This window comes from Sebastes umbrosus, chromosome 21, assembly GCF_015220745.1.
Source record: "Sebastes umbrosus isolate fSebUmb1 chromosome 21, fSebUmb1.pri, whole genome shotgun sequence".
In the NCBI taxonomy this organism is placed as follows: Eukaryota; Metazoa; Chordata; class Actinopteri; order Perciformes; family Sebastidae; genus Sebastes; species Sebastes umbrosus.
Window position 1 is genome coordinate 647,365 of NC_051289.1, and position 21,540 is coordinate 668,904.

The following is a 21,540-nucleotide window of genomic DNA, read 5'->3' on the forward strand; positions in this document are numbered from 1 at the left end:
GTCCAGGGGATCTTTTAAAAAAAACTATTACTAGTGAAAGTGTGTAAGGGTTTAGAACATGATGATAGAAGTATATGATAGTCATCCTCATGCTCTGTTATGTCTCATAAGTTGATTCCATTTGTTACTTAGATTTGGTGCTAAATTTAACCATTTTTTTACCACTGGAGAATTGATAAAAATGATCAATAATCCCTCCAAAATACCACATTAAGACACCAAGACCTTGAGGAACACCATAGAAGAAGACATGCTAAGATTTGGGATCAAAAACTTTTGACTTTTTGGAGATTTCTGTGATTGGATGGCGACTTTCTGTTGTGTAAACTGCTCAGAAACCCCCTCATTGGCAATCTAGCTAGGAAAGCCATCCATCCTCTGAATGCTCTAGGTCTCTAGTCTGATCCATCCATTCTCTGAATGCTCTAGGTCTCTAGTTTGTGGCTGTAAAGTTTCTTGAGGATGTGATTATCCTAAAGGTCACCACAAGGTCATTTTATGCAGAGAGGTCACGTTGGTCAAGGTCACACATGAATACAGTTGGGCTCATTGGATCTACAAGAAATTCAAGACTGTTTAAGGACCCCAGTATGCAGAAATAGAATTGTATTATTCTAGAGTTCTGTGTGTAAAGTCAAAGTTTAGTTTTTTATAGTTAAAAGTTAAATGTTATTATATCATTTATGGGAGGTTTTTAACTGGATGTGTAAAATACGGAGCAGATGTTCACTCACTGGGTCTATTGTGAGGTATTGACGGTAACATGTCTGGTTTATAATATCTTTACTGTTGATGCAGTGCAACTGATTTCCCTTTTGGAACTACACATGTACTCAGTAGTGGATGATTGTATTATTAAAACACATTGGTGCTGTTTGTTGAGTTCAGTTGCAGCCTATTTTCTCTCGCTCTTGTTTAACTCTTTCTAATTTTCTCCACTCTTTCTCTCCTTCTTCTTCCTCATCTCTTCTGCTGATGTCATCATTTGCTGTAATTGTCGGGTGCAGCCACCAGGAGGCGCTGCAGCACAACTTATTATACAGCCTGATGAACATTCAACATAACAATGGGCGGATTATGAGACAATGGGCCTCTCCTACAAGGAGCAACACACACTGACATTATAGTTGTTTAGCCTCTTTTTGTTTCTCTGTTTTGTGTCTGTATGTTGTTGTATTTGTCTGTTTGTGAACATTTGGGTGTTCTTGTGGCTGTTCTGTGTCTCTTTGTGGTCACTATGTGTTTTTGTGGTCATTTTGCGTCTCTCTGTAGTCGTTTTGTGACTCTTTGTTGTCATTTTGAGTCGATTTGTGGTTGTTTTGCACCTTTTAATAGTCATTGGGAATCTTTTTGTGTCTCTTTTTAGACGTTTTGGTCTCTTTGTAGTGGTTTTGTGTCTCTTTGCAGCTGTTTTGGTGTCTTTAAAGTCGTTTCGTGTCTCTTTGTATTTGCTTTGTGGTCGTTTTTGTGTCTCTGTGTGGTCATTATGTTTTTGTGTTCATTTTGTATCTCCTTGTAGCCGTTTTGTGTGTCTGTAGTAATTTTGTGTCTTATTGTACTTGCTTTGTAGTCATTTTGAATGTCTTAGTGGTTGTTTTGCACCTTTACATAGTTGTTGTGAATGTCTTTGTGTCTCTTTGCAGCTGTTTTGCATGGGGGGGGGGGGTTGTGCCCGGTCGGCCCGTTCAGTAATCCATACATGCCAATAACTGCATATAAGCCGACATATAAGAACACTCTGACTTTATGCAGTGATGCAATCAGCCAGCATTTCAAGGGTAATTTGTGTGCGTGTGTGTGTGTGTGTGTGTGTGTGTGTGTGTGTGTGTGTGTGTGCATGCCAATACCTTCAATGCAAATGCATGCATGTATTCCAATGAATAATTCCACATCTTGGCTTCTTCTCTCCTGCAAAACAAATTCACCTCCAACTAAACTTCAGGAAAGATAAAGGTGAAAATCTCGGAGACATTTGCTAAGCCAGCAACTTTCTGAGTATGTGTTTTAGTCAATGAACGTACCGGTGAGATAAGTAGCTGCCCCTAACGAGCGACCTCAGATAATTGGCTGCGGCTAACGAGGAGGCTGTGATAAGTGGCCGGCTGTAACACGGCGGCTCAGATGAGTGGATAATGTTAACGAGAATACCGCTCTGTGATCGACTGCCAAAACGCTGCGGAGACGAGCTCGCCGTACGCCAGATGGTTTAATTGGCAATTACAGGGACAAAAAGCGCTCTGCTGCGAGTGTTTGAATATTCAGAGAGGCCGTCTGGTCGCAGCTGCTGGTCGTTTCCAGAAAGTCGACTGGGATTCTGCTGCTGGATCACTTTCTGCTTCTATCACCCAAATATCGACGTGCTTCTCTCTGACTTCAACATAAATCTGTCTCTCTGTTGTTTGGACAAAACGTACCGGATGTTTTGTCCATCATTTCTATCAGTAATAATAAGTTGATAAGGCGACCTTTTTAGCAAACAGCTGCTTATTTCCACATTATATGCTGATTCATTAGGTGTCTTTGTGTTGCATATCACCTGATGAATCCAATATTCTCTCTCTTTTAGCTCTGTTTTTGGTCTCCACCACCTCCTGAGGGAAATATCTGTCTCTTTAGCTGCTAAATGCTCCACTATGTTCACCAGCTGGTCTTTAGCTGTAGTCGTGTTTCCATTCAATTGTCAAGCGAATTTTAAACAGACTTAACCTAACGTGATTCAATCAAATATGTAGATATCTGGTTGAACAATATCTGGCCACTGTGTTGGTCCCAAAATAATTATTAGACGTGTATAAACTATGGTATCACTTAATTTTACAGGTCCGCAAATTTCATGGTAATTAGGTGATAATTAGCAAGTAACCTATTTGAATTTTCTTTGGAAGTACTGCCAAATTACCCCAATATTTACCTCAGAATTTATCAAAAATTACTTTATTATAAACATTATTTAATAATTATATTCCGCTATTTCCCAATAGCTAGTAATTTAGTTAATACATTTCCAAGAAAAAAATACAGAGTTAATTGATCGCTCTAGATGAGCCAAATATCGTCCTTGAATCGTATCGTATCGCTCTAGATGAGCCAAATATTGTTCTTGAATCGTATCGTATCGCTCTAGATGAGCCAAATATCGTTCTTGAATCATATCATATCGCTCTAGATGAGCCAAATATCGTTCTTCAATCGTATCGTATCGCTCTAGATGAGCCAAATATCGTTCTTGAATCGTATCATATCGCTCTAGATGAGAACAAATATCGTCCTTGAATCGTATCGCATCGCTCTAGATGAGCCAAATATCATCCTTGAATCGTATCGGAACCATAGAAAGTAAAACATCCCGTTCCAGCTCTACTAATTACCAGTCTGGTTTAACATCACATGAACACGTCAGTGCATTTTAAAACTCCTCAAACATTTTTCACCCCTGAAAACATGAAACTCCTCATCGAGCGGCCTCAGCAGTGACGGCCCTTTCTTGATGTTTGCAGCAACTTTATTGGCATTTATACAAATAGAGCAATTACCGCCATGCCCTGGGCCTCTGGGGCTGTTTTTATTACATGGCACAGGAGCGAGTGCTGGGGGAGGACGGGGGAGAGAGAGGGGAGGACGGGGGGGAAGGAGGAAGAAAGGGAAAGTGAGATGAATGGGGTGAGAGCTTTTAATTTGGCGAGGCTCTGTGAGGCTGCATGTGGGGACTGAACCTTAGCAGAGATTTGCTGCCGTGGTAACGGGGTAAAGAGGGGGAGGACGGGGGAGGAGGGGTAAAAAGAGAGAGGTACAGTAGCATGTAAATATAAGAGAGGGGTGAGGAGAGGGTGAAGGGGAGGAGAGAGGGAGGAAAGACGCCGGAGGTGCCGCCTCCCTGAAAATACTCACAGCCTTGTACTTCTATCTTTGTGAGGACACTCCCTGATAGCATTCCCTAGCTCCTGAAGCCGGACATACACTGTACAGTGCTTTGTTTAGTTAATCATTTAAAGGGACCGTTAACATAATAAAACATCAAAAATGGTTTGTTCATTTTTGTTCATATATTTATAATTTATACAATTATTTAATTTTTTTTATAAAGTCACTTTATTGTTTTTTTTTATTTATAATTTGCGTGTTTGTTTTGATTTTGATGCTAACAATGCAGCTAAGTTCAGAATCAGGATCAGAATGGTGTTTATTGCCAGGTGTAAGAGGTATACACTAGGAATTTTCTTTGGTTTTGTTGGTGCAAGTCAGACAGTATAATAACAAAAGAATAGATAAAACGTTAGAATAAAATAAGAATAAAAATGTACAATTTACAAAATAAGCTATAAACAAAAATAATTAAGTTTAAAAGTTTAAAAGTTAAGGCCCCGCTAGCTGGAACCGTCCCCGCTAGCTGGAACCGGCCCCCACTAGCTGGAACCGGCCCTGCTAGCTGGAACCGACCCCGCTAGCTGGAACCGGCCCCGCTAGCTGCAACCGGCCCCCGCTAGCTGGAACCGACCCTGCTAGCTGGAACCGGCCCTGCTAGCTGGAACCGGCCCTGCTTCTGCAATAAGTTCAGGTGAACATCAGGAACATGATTTGAGCTGTTGAGTTTTGACTCCTCTTCGTTAAAGTAATGTTTACGTCAGATCACTCGCTGTAAATGCAAACGCCGGCTGCTGACATTTTTTCCCCCCATTTGGAAGGCGAGTCCCCGCAATGTGACCGTGCAAACAGGTTTATGTCCCCACAAGGTGGGTAAAACGCACCCACACACACACACACACACACACACACACTCAGATTTGGTAGGAAAGGAAAAAGCAGGGAGTGCAGCAGCAGATTGAAGGGAGGAAGGAAGAGGAATGGGGCTGAACGAACAAGCCTGAACACACACTCTTTCTCACACACACACACACACACACACACACACACACACACTTCCATAGCCAGGCAGTCAGACGTAGGGAGAGCGAGGCAGCGGCAGCGGCAGCAGCACAGCGAGGAGAAACCAGAGCCGCCAGCATCTTAACGGACGGAGACCTGCTCCTCCAGCTGATGTCAGGAGGACCCGCAGACAGACTCTTTGCAGACCTGGTGGTTGGTTTAAGCAGGTTTCAGAGAGTTAGACGTCTGCGTTATTCCAACCAAAGGACCCACCAGTTGGAGGATTACAAACCACCAAAGGAAGAAGTTTTAGTCATCTGGACTTTGCAGACAAACAGTGGAAGGTATCTGGATCTGAACACCTGCTCACAATCCTTCAGTTGGGACATTTCTTTAGGAGTTTTAATCATCACCTCGCGGAAAATCAGAGAGTTTAATCATCCGAACTTTACAGACAAAAGTATTTCATCACTTCAAAAGAAAGATTAAGGATCTGAGAGACACATAGCATCAACTATCTGCTGTCGGTGAGCCGTCACATTTCACTTTTTTGGGAGGTTTTTTTTTGTGTTTATTACAACATCAGAGGGAAATCAATGACTGGAATCCCTTTAGGTTTTTACTAAGGCTGTCAAAGTTAACACCATTTAACGTCACTAATTTCTTTAACGTATTCCAGAGGTTGTAGCGGTTCAGTTTTAAAGCCAGAGTGACGATACTGGTATCATAGTAAACTATAAAACCTGATGACTCTATCGGTACCAACCATGTCAGACTAGCAAAGGAGTCCCTTGACCTCTGACCTCAAACAGCAAAGTGAAGACTTATACGTACACTACCGCATCACATTGTGGGGTATTTATGCCGCCGTGTTGGGTTTGCAAACTGTAATATTTCACCATAAATAGCATGTAATGGATGTAACTTTCTGCTACTTTCCATTTTTATTTCTAAATAGCGACTAAATTTAGCGTATTATCCCGACCATCAGGGAGAAATATATTCAAATATATTATATTAGGGCTGTCAAAGTTAACGCGATAATAACGCGTTCACGCAAATTCATTGTAACGTCACTAATTTCTTTAACGTATTAACGCAATTTCAGAGGTTGTAGCGGTTCAGTTTTAAAGCTAGAGTGAAGATACTGGTATCATAGTAAACTATTAAACCTGATGAATCCATCGGTACCAACCATGTCAGACTAGCTGGTCATGAAGGAGTTTAAATAACGCTCCAAACTTACACTACATTTTGATGAGGAAAAACTGTCATGTCCATTTTCAAAGGGGTCCCTTGACCTCTGACCTCCAGATCAGTGAATGTAAATGGGTTCTATGGGTACCCACGAGTCTCCCCTTTACAGACATGCCCACTTTATGATAATCACATGCAGTTTGGGGCAAGTCATAGTCAAGTCAGCACACTGACACACTGACAGCTGTTGTTGCCTGTTGGGCTGCAGTTTGCCATGTTATGATTGGAGCATATTGTTTTATGCTAAATGCAGTACCTGTGAGGGTTTCTGGATCAATATCTGTTATTGTTTAGTGTTGTTAATTGATTTACAATAATAAATATAGAATATTAAATAAATATAAATATAAATATTAAATACTGGACTAATCTCCCTTTAAGGTTCATTTTGAACGGATTAAAAATGTGCGATTAATTTGCGATTAAGTATTTGAATGGTTTGACAGCCCTAGTTTTGACTTTAGTCTCTTGTCTGGTGAGGAGTTTCGAGGACGTTAACAGACCTGTCGGTGTCTGGATTACAGAACCTCTTCTGCTTTTAAGGTTTTGCCATTAAAGTGAGATTAATAGTTTAGTCCTTCTCCTGGATCTCGGTCTCTCCAGCATCACGAGACTTCTACTAAAAACACCATCTGCTGAATCCTCTGCGAAGACTGCGAGGGGTTAACTGTAACGGTTAGAGTCCTGCGGTCGCCCGCCAGACTCTCGCGGACCCCCTTTTAACATTTCAGAGATGCAGGACGGCTCCAGCAGCCGCCGCTGCAGCTCCAGGACTTGGACGGTCTGCTGTAGGTTTTGTAGAGAAGGTAAAAGGTGACGGTGAGGAGGTTAACTGCAGGTTAACTGGCTCCTGTTGCGTTCCTTCTTAGCGATACCGCTGCACAGACCGGCTTCAGGGACTAACAGGACTCGGTGAGTGAAACTAACCGCCTGCAGGAGATCTGGAGGGTTATTTGAGGGTTTTGGCACCTGTTGCGTCTGAGCGACCGCCGGCGGCTACGGTCTGATTTGACTCTGATCCAGGTGGAAAATCATTTTGCAGCTTAATTTGAATCTTCATCGAGGAGCTGATGAGAAGCAGCGGACGGCTCGTGCACACCGACTAAAAATCTGAGTTAAAACCAGACAACTGGGAGATCTGGGACACATTTAACTAGTTCAATAACTGTAATTGAAGAAGCGGTTGCTCTTATTTATTAGTGTAAAGAAGTGTTGAAGAGAGAAACTGATCCCTTCTGTAGTATTGATCCTGTTGAATCAAAACCAGACATCGGTATCTGTACTATCGATCAATCTGCCCACCATAGACATGAGTTAATACTAGAATCAATTAAAATATTTAATCATGATTAATTGTATGATTGTCCATAGTTAATCTCTAATGAATCACACATTTTTGTATCTGTTCACCTTAAAGGGAGATTAGTCCAGTATTTAATCCTCTTATCAACATGGGAGTGGACTAATATGCTGCTTTATGTAAATGTATGTATATATTTATTATTGTAAATCAATTAACAACACAAATCAATGACATATATTGATCCAGAAACCCTCACAGGTACTGCATTTAGCATAAAACAATATGCTCCAATCATAACATGGCAAACTGCAGCCCAACAGGCAACAACAGCTGTCAGTGTGTCAGTGTGCTGACTTGACTATGACTTGACCCAAACTGCGTGTGATTATCATAAAGTGGGCATGCCTGTAAAGGAGAGACTCGTGGGTACCCAGAGAACCCATTTACATTCACACATCTGGAGGTCAGAGGTCAAGGGACCCCTTTGAAAATGGACATGACCATTTGGAGCGTTATTTAACCTCCTTCATGACCAGCTAGTCTGACATGGTTGGTACCGATGGATTCATCAGGTTTATAGTTTACTATGATACCAGTATCCGACATTTGTTCTGTCTTTGTTTCGGACATTTTTCAGATTTTTTTTCTAACATTTTTTTGACATTTTTTGAATCTTTATTGAAAGATTTTTCGGACAAAAACCCTCACACGTTCACGTATCTGGAGGTCAGAGATCAAGGGACCCCTTTGAAAAATGGCAGCATTATTACACTTGTTTTATGGTTCTGTTTATGTCAGGGGCCGGCAACCTTTACTATCAAAAGAGCCGTTTTAGGCAAAAAAAATAAATAAAATCTGTCTGGAGCCGCAAAACATGTGATCATTGTGATGAAGGTAACACAGTTTATAGTCTAAGTATATAGAATATAAGTCTAATGCAGTGAGGGACAAAGAGACAATGTACTACGGAGTATTAGGGCCACATTGAGGGAAAAAACATCTGAGATTTACAGAATAAAGTCATAACTTTTTGAGAAATAAAGAAAATAACATGTCAAATTATTACTTTATAATATTACGACTTTTTTTCTCGTAACCTTCTGACTTTATTCTCGTAATATTACGACTTTATTCTCTAACACTCCGTCGTACCGTCGTACCATAGACCTACAACAATGATAAATAAAATTGAAAATGTAAACAGAGATCAGTTATTAAAGTTCCTCAGGGAGCCTCTGGAGAGGAGCTGAAGAGCTGCAAGCTGCTGACCGCTGGTTTAAACACCGACAGCCAGAAAGAGAGATCCTGGTGTGGCAGAAACTGTCTCCCCCTATGAGCAACGCCCAGCCAGGGAAAACTATTCACTCATACTACGACGCGACTACACATGCTGCATGAATCAAACCTGTAAGATCCTGTGAATAGCAGCTAATCTGTGTTTTTATCTCCTGGGAGCAGTTTGAGAACAGCTGCAGCAGCCGTCGCCTCTCACCACCCACGTTCCCATCAACAGGAAACACTGATACTCTGAGAAGCAGCAGATGACCGAACCTCTGCTGCTTTTTACTTCCCTTTAGGATGTGAGGACATAGTTAGAGTCTGTGTGCAACAGGCGACAGTGGGGAGGACTTCTGGCAAGTCTCTTTGTGTTTTCCAGTTGCGGTAGTTTAAGAGCTTTTTTTCTCCTCCGTTCATGGTTTGGATGCTTCAGAGAGAGGAACCACAACCACATCAGGAAGCTGTAATGAGGGCTAAATAATTGGACAGCAGAGTTTTTGGATGTTTCAGGCAAAGTCTTTATAGCTGCAGCAGGATAGAAAACATCTCTACTGGTCTGATGGACTCCCAGAGCTGCTTGTTTGAGAATTAAAGTGTTTGTTCTTCAGATTCAGACCAGTAAAAACCAGAATGAGTTGATTACCAGGACGGCTGCTCTGGAAGTCAGGTGATGTAGCATAAAGAGCGACAAACGCCGTGTAGGGAGGAGGTCGGGGCGGATGGACGGGTCTAAAAACAGCAGACTTTCACCAGGAGACCCATATTGGTGCCCCGTGTGAGGTCAGAGGTCAACGTTGATTTATTTTAAGTTACGCAAGTATGTTACGTAAAGTACTTAACTTACTTAACATACTTACTTAACTGAAGTTACGTAACAAACCAACCCGATCTCATGGAAGGTGTATAAAAAGCACGACATTTTAAGGACATTCCGCATGCCATGATAACGTATTTTAGGCTTTTCGCGTGACGTTTAACGCCACGTCGTTACCGTGAAATGGTTATGTTTAGGCAACAAAACCATTTGGTTAGGTTTAGGAATAACGATATGGTTGGGCTTAAAATAAGTACGTAAACTCAGTAAAACACGTACGTAAACAACGTAACACAAGTACGGAAACACGTTGGAAGTTACGTGACAAACCAACCCGATCTCATGGAAGGTGTATAAAAAGCACGACATTTTAAGGACATTCCGCATGTCATGATAACGCATTTTAGGCTTTTCGCGTGTCGTTTAACGTCACGTCGTTACCGTGAAATGGTCACGGTTATGTTTAGGCAACAAAAAACATCATGGTTGGGCTTAAAAAAAGTGCGTAAACTAGGTAAATCACGTACGTAAACAACGTAGGAGAAGTACAGAAAACACGTCACAAAAAATAACTCGACAACACTTTGAACACCGGTCTCCTGGCGTACACAAGACAGGTCAAAAGCAAGGCGTTGTTATTGCACACAAAATGACTTACAAATTATCGTGTAATTCACATTTCCTGTGAAGATGGAAGTTTATTTTGAAAAGACTGTATGCATCAAGGGTAAATTGACACGTGTGGCTGGACATTCGTAGGAGAACGCACGAAAAATGTAAGAGTAACTTTTCACAAGATATCAGACGAACCGTTGTGTGATGATACGTTGACCACAGTGACGCCAAGGGGTCCTGATCAAGCGTCCGTATGTGACGGGTTGCAGTGACTGAGACGTTTTCTCTTGGAGTCTACAAGCTAAACTCCTGCTGTGAGAAACCCTGGACTGACCCTGCAGATAGAGCAGATAATTAGCTTTTTCAACAAGAACATCAGAGGAGAAATCAGAGAGCTTTCAGAGCTGCTCTCCTCTCCTTAACCCTTCACCAACTTCAGGAACAAGAGTTAGCGAGGACGCCTTCAACACGCCACGAAACCAGAGAGTCCGAGAGATGATCAAATATCACAGTTCTGCTTTCAGAGTTGTAACACTCAATAAAAATTGACGCTTGAGTTCATGAAAAGAAAACTTTGATCAGCAAAGTTTCTCTGAGTGTTAATTGCTGAGTGAAATCCCTGATTAATAATAAAGTTATTGTTTTTTAGAGCAAAAGACTGAAAAGTCCATCTGAGTAAAAGCACTGACATCAGTTCCCTCTTTCTTCTCTCACCACAGATCTTTCTGTCAACGACGTTCAGACATCAGAACGCCACCAACAAAGTGTTTTTCCTGTTTTCTGACATCAAGGAAACGTTTTCTGGCTCTATTTTTCTTGTCAGGCGCTCATTAAGGAACTCCAATATCAAGGACATTTTCCAGCTTTCTCCGATACGAAGACTTTCTTCTGTTGGATGTTTTGAAGTTTGTTCCCTGTGAAGGATTTCAGGGACATTTTGGTCCGAGCTCGATGTTCAAGAGGACTGCAGAAACTACAGACGCCACGAGGACGGCATCGCAGGGAATGTGTGTGTGCATGCTGAAGAGAGAGCGTGTTAGCGTGCATGAGAGAGTGTGTGTGCTTTGCGTGTTGCATGCTCATGTGTCCGGATGCCACACTGCGCTGCAGACGGGCCCACATCACCCACATCACCCACATCAACACAGTGCGACGGCGACTCGGCTGCTTAGGCGTTATTTCCTGTTGCTCAACATTTGTTGATTCGCCGTGAGGAAAATAAATCGACCGGTCGGATACGAAGAGACATCTCGTGGAGAAGCTGCAGAGCGAAGCTGGAGGTTTGACCCGGCGACTGGAGCGTGCTACTCTGATTGGGTGATTACGCACTGCTCTCTTCTTCTGCTGAACTATTTGGGCTCGTCTGTGTTTCATCAGTCCTCCAGTTCTTGTGAGTTTTCCTGACGTCGAGGAGAAACTGAGGAGCGGGCTTTGATGATGTGGATATTTTTCATCATTCAACACAAATTTCTTGGATCTTGGATTACTGCCGTTCCACCTTAACTGGCTGCAGAGCATCATGGGAGATATGAAGGCACAATGAAAATCTGGTTCCTTACTGGTGTAGCAAGATACGCTGAAGATATAATCCTTTATTTTTTTAACACACGTTTACTCTTTTTGAATTTAAGTATGATTAAGTATTTATTCTCCTTTCTGTCCTACTTGCAATTTTTTAAAGGAGATTATTTAACATTTTCAAACACTTTTTCTTGAGGTTATAGATTATTTTTTGTGCACGAGATTTTTCTAGAATCTGGAGCTCTGCGACGTCCGTCTTTAGTCGGACCACTTTTTAGCACACGATTCAGAAGACCTGGGACACATTTTGTGCAGTCATGCTCCCTGGAGGGCTGGTGTCGGGTGGAGGGGGTCGCGGCGGCGGCGGCAGCGGGCTGTGCCTGCTTCGGTGGCTGGGCCTCAGGCTGTGGTCCCGTCGGGGGACCCTGGTGTTTGCTCTGCTCTGGTTCGGCTCCTGGTTGTTCCTGAATGGCCTGGTTCTGGTCCACAGGAGCATCCTGTCCGACTACTGCACCGACGACAAGAGCAAGAGGATCCTGCAGAGACTGGTGAGTCAGACCGTCGTTATTACAGGCACTGATGTTAAAGGATGATTCTGGAGACCGTGTCAGTGCAGTAAAGCTGATAGATGAAGAGGAACACACCTGAAGTCAGTTTACAAGCTAGTTCTTGTTGAAGAGTTAACTCACTGTTACACCTGTAGACATTATTGTTCGGTCTTGACCTCAAAAAAAGTAGTGGAAGACAGTCCTGGATGGTTCCCACAGGAGAGCTGTTAACCAGACGTACATTTAACAAACCAACTCTAAAGCTGGGCATACACTGTACGATGTTAGAAATGTTGTTGTGTACTTCCTACTCTGACTGTACGAGTAGATCGTTTGTGATGTAAAGCCAAAGCTCACGATTTATGTGCTCACACTGTAAGGTCCAATCGTCAGCCACGACCTGCGTGATCACGCTGTACGTGTGAAATAGAAAGAATCACGTCCTGTCGACCTCTGAGGACCGTTCTTAGGATTAGTTTGACAGCTCCGAGGCAGGTAAAGCTCGTTTGCTAGCAGAGGTCTGTACATGTCACAATGCTGACAAGGCAGAAACGTGCTGCCTTCATCATCTGAGTCATCCTGTCTGCTGAAACGTCTAAACAAATAGAGGCGGCGGTGTAGATGGACCAAGCCTCCAGGAAGAGCGCCAGTCGTTAATCCAGACTGTCGGAGTGACCAAACGGCGGTACTACAATTTCTGTGTCCGTCACGTGATGCATTGGGCCCAAAAATACTTTTTCCCATAGACTTCCATTGGGAAAGAGACGTCTGTAACTCAGAGGATCATTTATTTTGAGGTGAATCAACTCCCCAGTACGAACACTCTAATAGTCCTCATTTAAATCATCAGGTTTTTAAAGTTGTAAAACGCACTAATAGCTGAATCCAGAGTTATTTCCCTTCCTCCGTTCATGTGAATGAGACCCAGACCGAGGCTGGAGCGCCAAGCCGTGATGACGGCGTGACGTTGGGACCTCGTGACCAAGTCATGTGACCGAGCGGACGCTACTGCGCATGTCCCACGTGCACGAGATACTTTTCCAAACGGAAGTCGAGACATTTTGGCTTCATGCTCCACTGAGACACTCTCATCTTATCTCTTGTAACACATGAAAAGACACAGTTTTAAAACACTTCCCAGAAAGCAGGAACCTCACCTCCGTGTCGCTTTTGTCTTCTAGTGTGGCGTCTTCTTCATGTTGAAATAAACACTGATGGGTTTAAAGTAAAACGATCATATTGTGATTACAATAGGAGAGAGGGGGGGTGTCTCTCTAGATCAGACATACACCTTTATAGCGCTCTGAGGACAAAGAAACCACATGATGAGCTCCTGTGCTGCTCATACAAGGCTGATTGCTCATAACTGTGTAATGTGCAACCAGTTTTACGTCCTGCAGCTTACGATGCATTAAACAACAGTGCTAGCCTTTGTCTAAAATACGGATGATGCTTGTGCCCTCTCCCTGACCTGAGTCTTTACATCATGCTCAAAAGGTTGACATACAGTATCATGCCACACACAGATGACTAATCTCTAGTATCACAAGCAACCACGAGGACTCTTCCTAAAGGATGTGCTCAGGACCGGCTCATGCACGTCTGCCGCTCTCGGCAAAAAACGATGTCGCCGCCAATCTATCTGCAACATACCGCGGGGTGAAAGTACTACATGCCACTAGAAAAAGTAGTAGGGTATACTTCAAGTTTATTCTATTAAGTATACTTAAGTTCAAGTATGTTTCCCCTTTATGTAGTAAGTATACTAATATCAATGTACTAGTAGTATACTTGTAAGTCTACTACCTCAATATTTCTTGGGACTAAATCGGCCCACTTTTTAGTTAATAAAAGCACACTTCTAAGTGCACTTTAAGAGTAACAAAAGTACACTTTGAGTACACAACTAGTTTACATCTAAGTTATATTTTGTGCTGCAACTATCCCTTATGAAATAGTCGCATACTTCAACTTTATTTTATGAAGTATACTTAAGTAAAGTTCAAGTATGTTTCCCTGAGTATACTTTATGTAGTAAATATACTAATATCAATGAGCTAGTAGTATACTTGTAAGTGTATTACTTCAATACTTCTTGGGACTAAACTGGCCCACTTTTTACAGTAGTTAATAAAAGTATAGTTTTAAGTGCACTTTAAGGGTGACCATATTTTCAAACGTTTTCATGAGGCTGGGTAACGTGGCCCACCTGTGGTGCATTTGAGCACGGAGTGGGATCAGAAAGAAGGCGTTATTTTAGGGGGGGGGGAGCATTAGAGACTGTGACAGTCATGACTTATCGCATTCTCTACTTTCTCCCCCTTTAACCACAGGCTATCCCCGTCATGACACACTGACAGTTTGGGAGTCCCGTAGAGAGTTTCCCCTATCTGGGACTAAGGAAATTATTTTTCAACTTTAGTTTTGAACCCAAACAATCTCTATCACATCATGTTGCTCGACACAGCCTCACATCTACCTGTAGACTATTATAATAAACATTGTGAAGCTCAGAGGACATTTTGTCCAGGATGGAGACACCGTCCGGGTGAAAGACTGACAGGACGGACGGTCCTGATGGAGTTATAATCGGAGTGAAATGCCTGTCAATGCGCAGAAGGAACTGTGTAGAATAATTCATCACAACGACACGTTTGATGTGCACGTAAGCACGGAGGGTTCTGTGGTTCAACACTGCACTAAATGGAATCAGCGGATATCTGTTGCGTCCGTGCGTAATAGAGGCTTGACAGCGTGCAGCATCACTCTCTATAGAGACTGCAGCGGTGCGCTGTGCTGCCTCTCTGTATATTAATCTCATGTGAACAAATTAATGAATGAGTGGAACATGATAAACGTCTCTGTAAGTATGATGTTATTATTTTAATTGTGGTGAAAACCAGGATATTTGAGTGTTTTACAGATATTTGTCGGGACTCGGGACACCTAGCTTGAAAACCGGGACAGTCTGGTCACCGTACTTTAAGGGTAACAATAGTACTAGTTAGCTAGCTACCTTGCTAATTCCACCATGCTTTAGGAAATGAATCCAACAGAGGACAGCGCTGGGTCACGTCCCTCTGCCTCACTCCTCTCCGCTAGGAGACTAGTAGACCTAGACAGGTCCAGAGACAGACATCCAGCTGGCTCTGTAGGTCTGCAGCAGGTTGAAAGTCTCTGCAGGCTGATTCTCTGCCCGGAGAGGAGGAAGGAGATCAATCTAAAAACTGATGATGATTTGGAAAGAAATAAGTTTCCAGTCGCCCTCGTCTGGAGGACGAGCTGCGTCTCTCATCGACTGTCTCTGTGAATGCCGTCGCCGCCGCCGCTCATCAGTCAGACGCGTCCAGTAAACAGGCAGGCGGGAGGAGATAACCGGCCAGAGGTCAATAGCTTTTAATGGCCTGCTGTGTTATCTGCTGCAGCATCTACTGGTGCACTATGGGTAAACACTGATAACAAGACTCCTCTCTCTCCCTCTTTGTTCTCTAGTTCAAGTTTCATTTTCTCCTCTTTTCACTGCGTTTCTTTCTTTCTTATCCCTCCTTCTTGTGCCTCTCTCTTTCTCTCATCCAGCTTTATGTCTCTTATTATCCTCGTGTCCTTCCTTCGTCAGTCTTTTCTTTGTTTCTTTCTCATTCGTCTCTACCTCAGTGTCCTCCGTTTAATCTCTCTCTCATAGTATCGCATGAATGATGAAAGACAACGTTAAATGTTTAAACACCTCCTCTGTTTACATGTTCCTCCTGCAGCCGTGTGAATTATGACTATTGTAGTTTTCATGTCTAAACCTAAATGAACTTTAACGAATGCCGGCAGAATACAATCAGAGAGTTTTGCTGGAGAGGAAGACCCGGCGCTGTCGGCAGAAGAGACGCCCACTGTGATTACTCTGAGCAGCAGCATGGGAGTGAATTACAATATGAAATCAGGGCTGTCAATCGATTCAAATATTTAATCATGATTAATCGCTAATTAATCACACATTTTTATCTGTTCAAAATTAACCTTAAAAGGGAGATTAGTCAAGTATTTAATACTCTTATCAACATGGGGGTGGACAAATATGCTGCTTTATGTAAATGTATGCATTTACTTATTTTAAAACTGCATGTGATTGGCATAAAAACAGTTTCAAGTGACGTGTTCTCGGATGGTTCTGTGTAACAAACCATCCGGCGGGTCAGGGTTAGGAGAAGGGATCAATGAGCAGAACACCAGACCAGAATCACTGAACATTCAGAAGTCTGGAAACAAACATTAAAATCCTGGCTTTGAAAGCAGCGTCTGCTGTGCTCCGACATAAAGGTGAGCTCATCACATTCAACATGTTGTTCCAGTTAGAGGTCGGTGGAACGATACGCCAAATGAAGCAAATTATCCTCAACGAGTCCTTGTAAAAAGCTGAGGGGTAGCTGGCTCGCTCCTCCTGCTCATGAAACCTGCTCTCTACTGTTTTAATACCGCCCAGTTACTGATCCGTGTACCCAGACATGAATTTAACATTTGTTTTCATGATGGTCAGCACGAAATCAGTTCGTATGTAATCGTGAACCCGGAAGTATAAAGAACACCGTGTACGGAGGAGGTCGGGGCGGGTCTGAGAACAGCATTCTGACAGCATTCCTTTGTTTAACTAATCCAAACCACCATCTTTTCCTAAACCTAACCAAGTTGATCTTTACCTAAACCTAACCAAGTTGATCATTTAGATAGATCAGATTGTGTGATATTTCAGGAGCTGCCGTTAGACTGTTGTTGTTTAATGAGCCTCCTGGATGATGATGATTCATCACCTGTATGTATGTGAGTGAAATCTTTTACCCAAAGAGCTTCAGGTGCTCCTCTGAGACGCTCTCGCTGTTGGATCTGCAGCTTCAAAGGCAGGTTGAAAGGTCTGAGAGTGGAGGGACGAGCCCTCCGGAAGCTACAACACCTGAGACGAGCCTGAACCTCGGCCGCTCAGAGGATCGCCGCGGTGATCCGCTAACTCGAGGCGACAACAGCAGGATTACCCGTCAGTCACGCCGGCCCGACGTGAGGTTCTGTTTGTAGAGCTCTACGTCTTTAAACAGATTTGCAGAGCTGTGCGGTGTTTTTTTGAGGAGAAGCAGGAGTGCATCTGTCCTGAATTACTGCCGTCTTCAGAGCCAAATTAGCTCCTGGAAACACAAAATGTCTCGTTGGCTTCCGTCCTCCGAACCTCCAAGAGCTGAAACCTTTCAAACAACGTGATGGATGGAGCAAAACAGCAGCAAACATGCACTGTTTGTTGACTTTGGATCTCCCTGTTTATTTGGGATTTCATCAGTTTCCACTTTGGATCTGTGAGAGCTTTAATATCAGGACGGAGGGTGACGTCACAGCCTCCTTGATGGAAAATGGATTTCTCTCTGAGTCTCTGTGAGAGTTTGATTAAATGGTTTCTCTAACAACAACAGCAGCAGCGTTTGTATGTTGCTGTCTGTCACCACGACACTGAAATGTTTGTTTGTTCAGAGGGTAAAAAAAACAGAAGAATAGAGAATGAATCCAGAGTTAAAGGAGAACTCCAGCGGTCGTAGTAGTAAAGTATAATATGAAGCCTCTCCAGAGGGAGCTGTGTGATAAATGGCCTCACGTGATGTAACATGAGTCAGCGTCGGTTGAAGACCGAATGTAAGTATGTATGTAATGTCAGGACCGGCCTGTAAACACATACAAGTGATAAGAAACACAACAACTAGGGCTGCCAGAAGATTCAAATAGTTAAATGATAATAGTATTTACGTTAGTGACGATTATCAACGTGTTGTTTTCTTGACATTTGTGTTTTCCGTATTTGTTTCCGTACTTATTTTATTTAGTTTCCGTACTTATTTTAAGCCCAATCATGACGTTTTCCCTCACCCCTAACTATGTGGTTTCCTTGCTTACTTTGGATGTTTGCGTGGCGTACAAATGACGAGCGGAAATGCTCAAATGCTAAAATGCGTACTCCTGACACGCAGAATGTCCGTGTAATGTCGTGGTAATCATACGCCTTCCCGGGTTGACATGGCTGCACACGTGAACATGCACGGTGGTGTTTGAGAGACGTTTGTGTGTCTGTGTCTTTGTCTACATACAACTCATTAAACTTAAAACAGTTTTCAAAATGTTTGAACTAGTTTGAAATATTTAATTACGATTCATCAAACATTATTTTATTTGTTCTAAATGAACCTTAAAGGGAGATTAGTCCAGTATTTAATCCTCTTATCAACATGGGAGCGGACAAATATGCTGCTTTATGTAAATGTATGTATATATTTATTATTGTAAATCAATGATCAACACAAATCAATGACAGATATTGTCCAGAAACCCTCACAGGTACTGCATTTAGCATCAACAATATGCTCCAATCATAACATGTCAAACTGCAGCCCAACAGGCAACAACAGCTGTCAGTGTGTCAGTGTGCTGACTTGACTATGACTTGCCCCAAACTGCATGTGATGATCATAAAGTGGGCATGTCTGTAAAGGGGAGACTCGTGGGTACCCATAGAACCCATTTACATTCACTGATCTGGAGGTCAGAGGTTAAGGGACCCCTTTGAACATGGACATGACAGTTTGGAGTGTTATTGAACCTCCTTCATGACCAGCTAGTCTGACCTGGTTGGTACCGATGGATTCATCCGGTTTTAAAGTTTCAGATGGTATCTTTCTCTCTAGCTCAACTGAACCCGCTACAGCCTCTGAAAGACAGTAAAGTCGGTCGGGGTCGCAGGTCTCGGGTCTCGGGGGGGTTATTGAATTAACTTCCTTCAGTCCTACCCTGTATAAACGCCGGTCACGCTGCTGTTCGGTCTCATATAAACTGTGTGAGGTTTTGTAATCCACTGACTTCTTCATGTCAGATTACTCATTGTCGTCAGCTCTGCACACATGGTTTCTGTTGTATGTTGCTCTGACTATTTATGGTCTACTGTGTGATCTGTTGCATGGTCTCACCCTGTCCCTACATGTCTCTGGCATTCCTCTGACTATTTATGGCCCGATGCTACATTTTTTATGGCCCTGCTCTGTTTTTAATGTTCCTTTACAGGGACGTGAGAGAACTCCGTCTCTAAGTGGCTAACAGCCTGTTTATTAGGGGTGGGACAAAAATGGATTTGATTATGTATCGCAATTTTAACGATATTTTAGCGCCAGAATGGATATATCTGCTTCATGTGAGTCTATGTGGAGGTAGAAGGAAGATAACACTTTTATTGTGGTAGTCTGAGTAACATGACGTCATATCTGTTCCGTATCCGTCAACCAAAACAAACCTCAGAGTGTCTAAAACGTTGGAGGGTTGTCGTGGATACGACCTGCACCCTCCCATGTTAAATCCAGCGTGGTAAACACTACACATCCAGTAAAGGATGGAAACACTTTGGGTTTCACACATTGACAGGAAAAGCAGAGCTAGACAGAGCAGAGCTAAAGCTGCATGCTAACTTCTAAAAAAGATCAAAATGTGTCCAAAAAATAAGGATGAAAAAAGTCCGAAAAAAATTAAATATGTCCGAAAAAAAAAATCTTAAAAAAAGGCCAGAAAATGTATAAAAAAAATGTCTGAAATACTTCTGAAAAAATGCCAAATTATGTCTGAAATATGGCCCAAAAAATGTCCGACAAAAGTCCGAAATATGTCTGAATTAAAGTCTGAAAAATGTCCAAAAAGGAAAAAAAATGTCTGCAAAATATCCGAAAAAAAGTGCGATAAAGTTAGCAGGAAACGTTATGGTATGGAGGTAAAGTTATGGTATGGAGGTAACGTTATGGTATGGAGGTAACGTTATGGTATGGTGGTAACGTTATGGTATGGTGGTAACGTTATGGTATGGAGGTAAAGTTATGGTATGGAGGTAACGTTATGGTATGGAGGTAACGTTATGGTATGGTGGTAACGTTATGGTATGGAGGTAACGTTATGGTATGGAGGTAAAGTTATGGTATGGAGGTAACGTTATGGTATGGAGGTAACGTTATGGTATGGTGGTAACGTTATGGTATGGTGGTAACATTATGGTATGGAGGTAAAGTTATGGTATGGAGGTAACGTTATGGTATGGAGGTAACGTTATGGTATGGTGGTAACGTTATGGTATGGAGGTAACGTTATGGTATGGTGGTAACGTTATGGTATGGAGGTAACGTTATGGTATGGAGGTAACGTTATGGTATGGTGGTAACGTTATGGTATGGAGGTAACGTTATGGTATGGTGGTAACGTTATGGTATGGAGGTAACGTTATGGTATGGAGGTAAAGTTATGGTATGGAGGTAACGTTATGGTATGGAGGTAACGTTATGGTATGGCGGTAATGTTATGGTATGGCGGTAACGTTATGACACGGTGGTAACGTTATGGTATGGCGGTATATACAAAATACATCTATGGAAATCAGATTGATGGATTATATTCACCAGAAGTATAAAACATTATGAATTAAAAACACTAATCTGTGAGGGACATGTCTTTATTCTTTATATTTCTGGGTTGCTGGTTAATAGTGTTATTAATGCGTTAACTTTGACAGCTGTAGTTTGAGTCAGACATTGAAGTGCACCCATTCTTATTAGTCCATGTGGTCGGGTAACCCCCTCTGTAACTCCACCCACCTTCACCCTGAGCAGACGTCTCATCAACCACCTGAACACACCTGTGAGGGCGTTCAGAGCCTTAACCTCGTGTAGGAACTGAAAACTCTTAAACAGTGAGAGAGAACGTCCCTTCATTACCTTCATAACAGTGTGGAGGTCCCGACACTCAAAACAAACACGCCCCGAGGAGGCCGACAGAGAGGTCGTCTCAGACTTCACTCCCGTCTCTCAGGAATTTCACAAAACACAGCGTTTAGACGCCGGAGGCTGGCGGAGCGTAACACACCGCCGACGGGTAAACTAAAACGCCCTGATGACCCTCCAGGTGTTGAAGTCAGAGTTTACAGCGTGTTTCATGTTCTGACGGAGTTTCATGAGCCTCAGACTCCAAGAGAGAGTCATTAACCAGAGAACAGCCAGGACTGAATTCATTATCTACAGCTGACAGTCTTTCCTCGCCAAAATGTATGTTATGTTTGGAGCGTTATTTAACCTCCTTCCTGACCAGCTAGTCTGACCTGGTTGGTACCGATGGATTCATCAGGTTCTCTAGTTTACTATGATACCAGTGTATCATCAGTCTAGCTTTAAAGTCCGTGTAAAGCAATAATAAATCTGCATTCTGGGTTTGTCACACCATAGAAAAATGTGTTACTAAACACCCAGCTAAATTGGAATGATTAAAAAAAATCGCCAAGTATATAAAATCATCAGTATTCT

General features: G+C 42.6%; 2 protein-coding genes and 1 long non-coding RNA gene across 4 annotated transcripts in view; all 3 read left to right on the plus strand.

Annotated features, from left to right (window-relative positions):
- Positions 1 to 21,540, plus strand: part of LOC119480982 (NACHT, LRR and PYD domains-containing protein 12-like) — a 705,305-nt gene that overhangs the window by 257,755 nt on the left and 426,010 nt on the right. The gene's annotated exons all lie outside the window — the stretch shown is intronic.
- Positions 317 to 516, plus strand: LOC119481004. Its single transcript, XR_005205051.1, has 2 exons — positions 317 to 391; positions 430 to 516. It is a non-coding gene; the product is annotated as an uncharacterized LOC119481004 (long non-coding RNA).
- dipk1c (divergent protein kinase domain 1C) overlaps positions 4,821 to 21,540 on the plus strand; it is a 44,275-nt gene continuing 27,555 nt past the window's right edge. Inside the window, exons 1-2 of one of the 2 annotated variants that reach the window (XM_037757657.1) lie at positions 4,821 to 5,390; positions 10,850 to 12,199. In XM_037757657.1, coding sequence (XP_037613585.1) covers positions 11,969 to 12,199 — 231 coding nt within the window. In that variant the 5' untranslated portion in view covers positions 4,821 to 5,390; positions 10,850 to 11,968. Of the gene's footprint in view, positions 5,391 to 6,518; positions 7,033 to 10,849; positions 12,200 to 21,540 lie in introns of those variants that run through there. The other variant, XM_037757658.1, reaches the window with a different exon arrangement.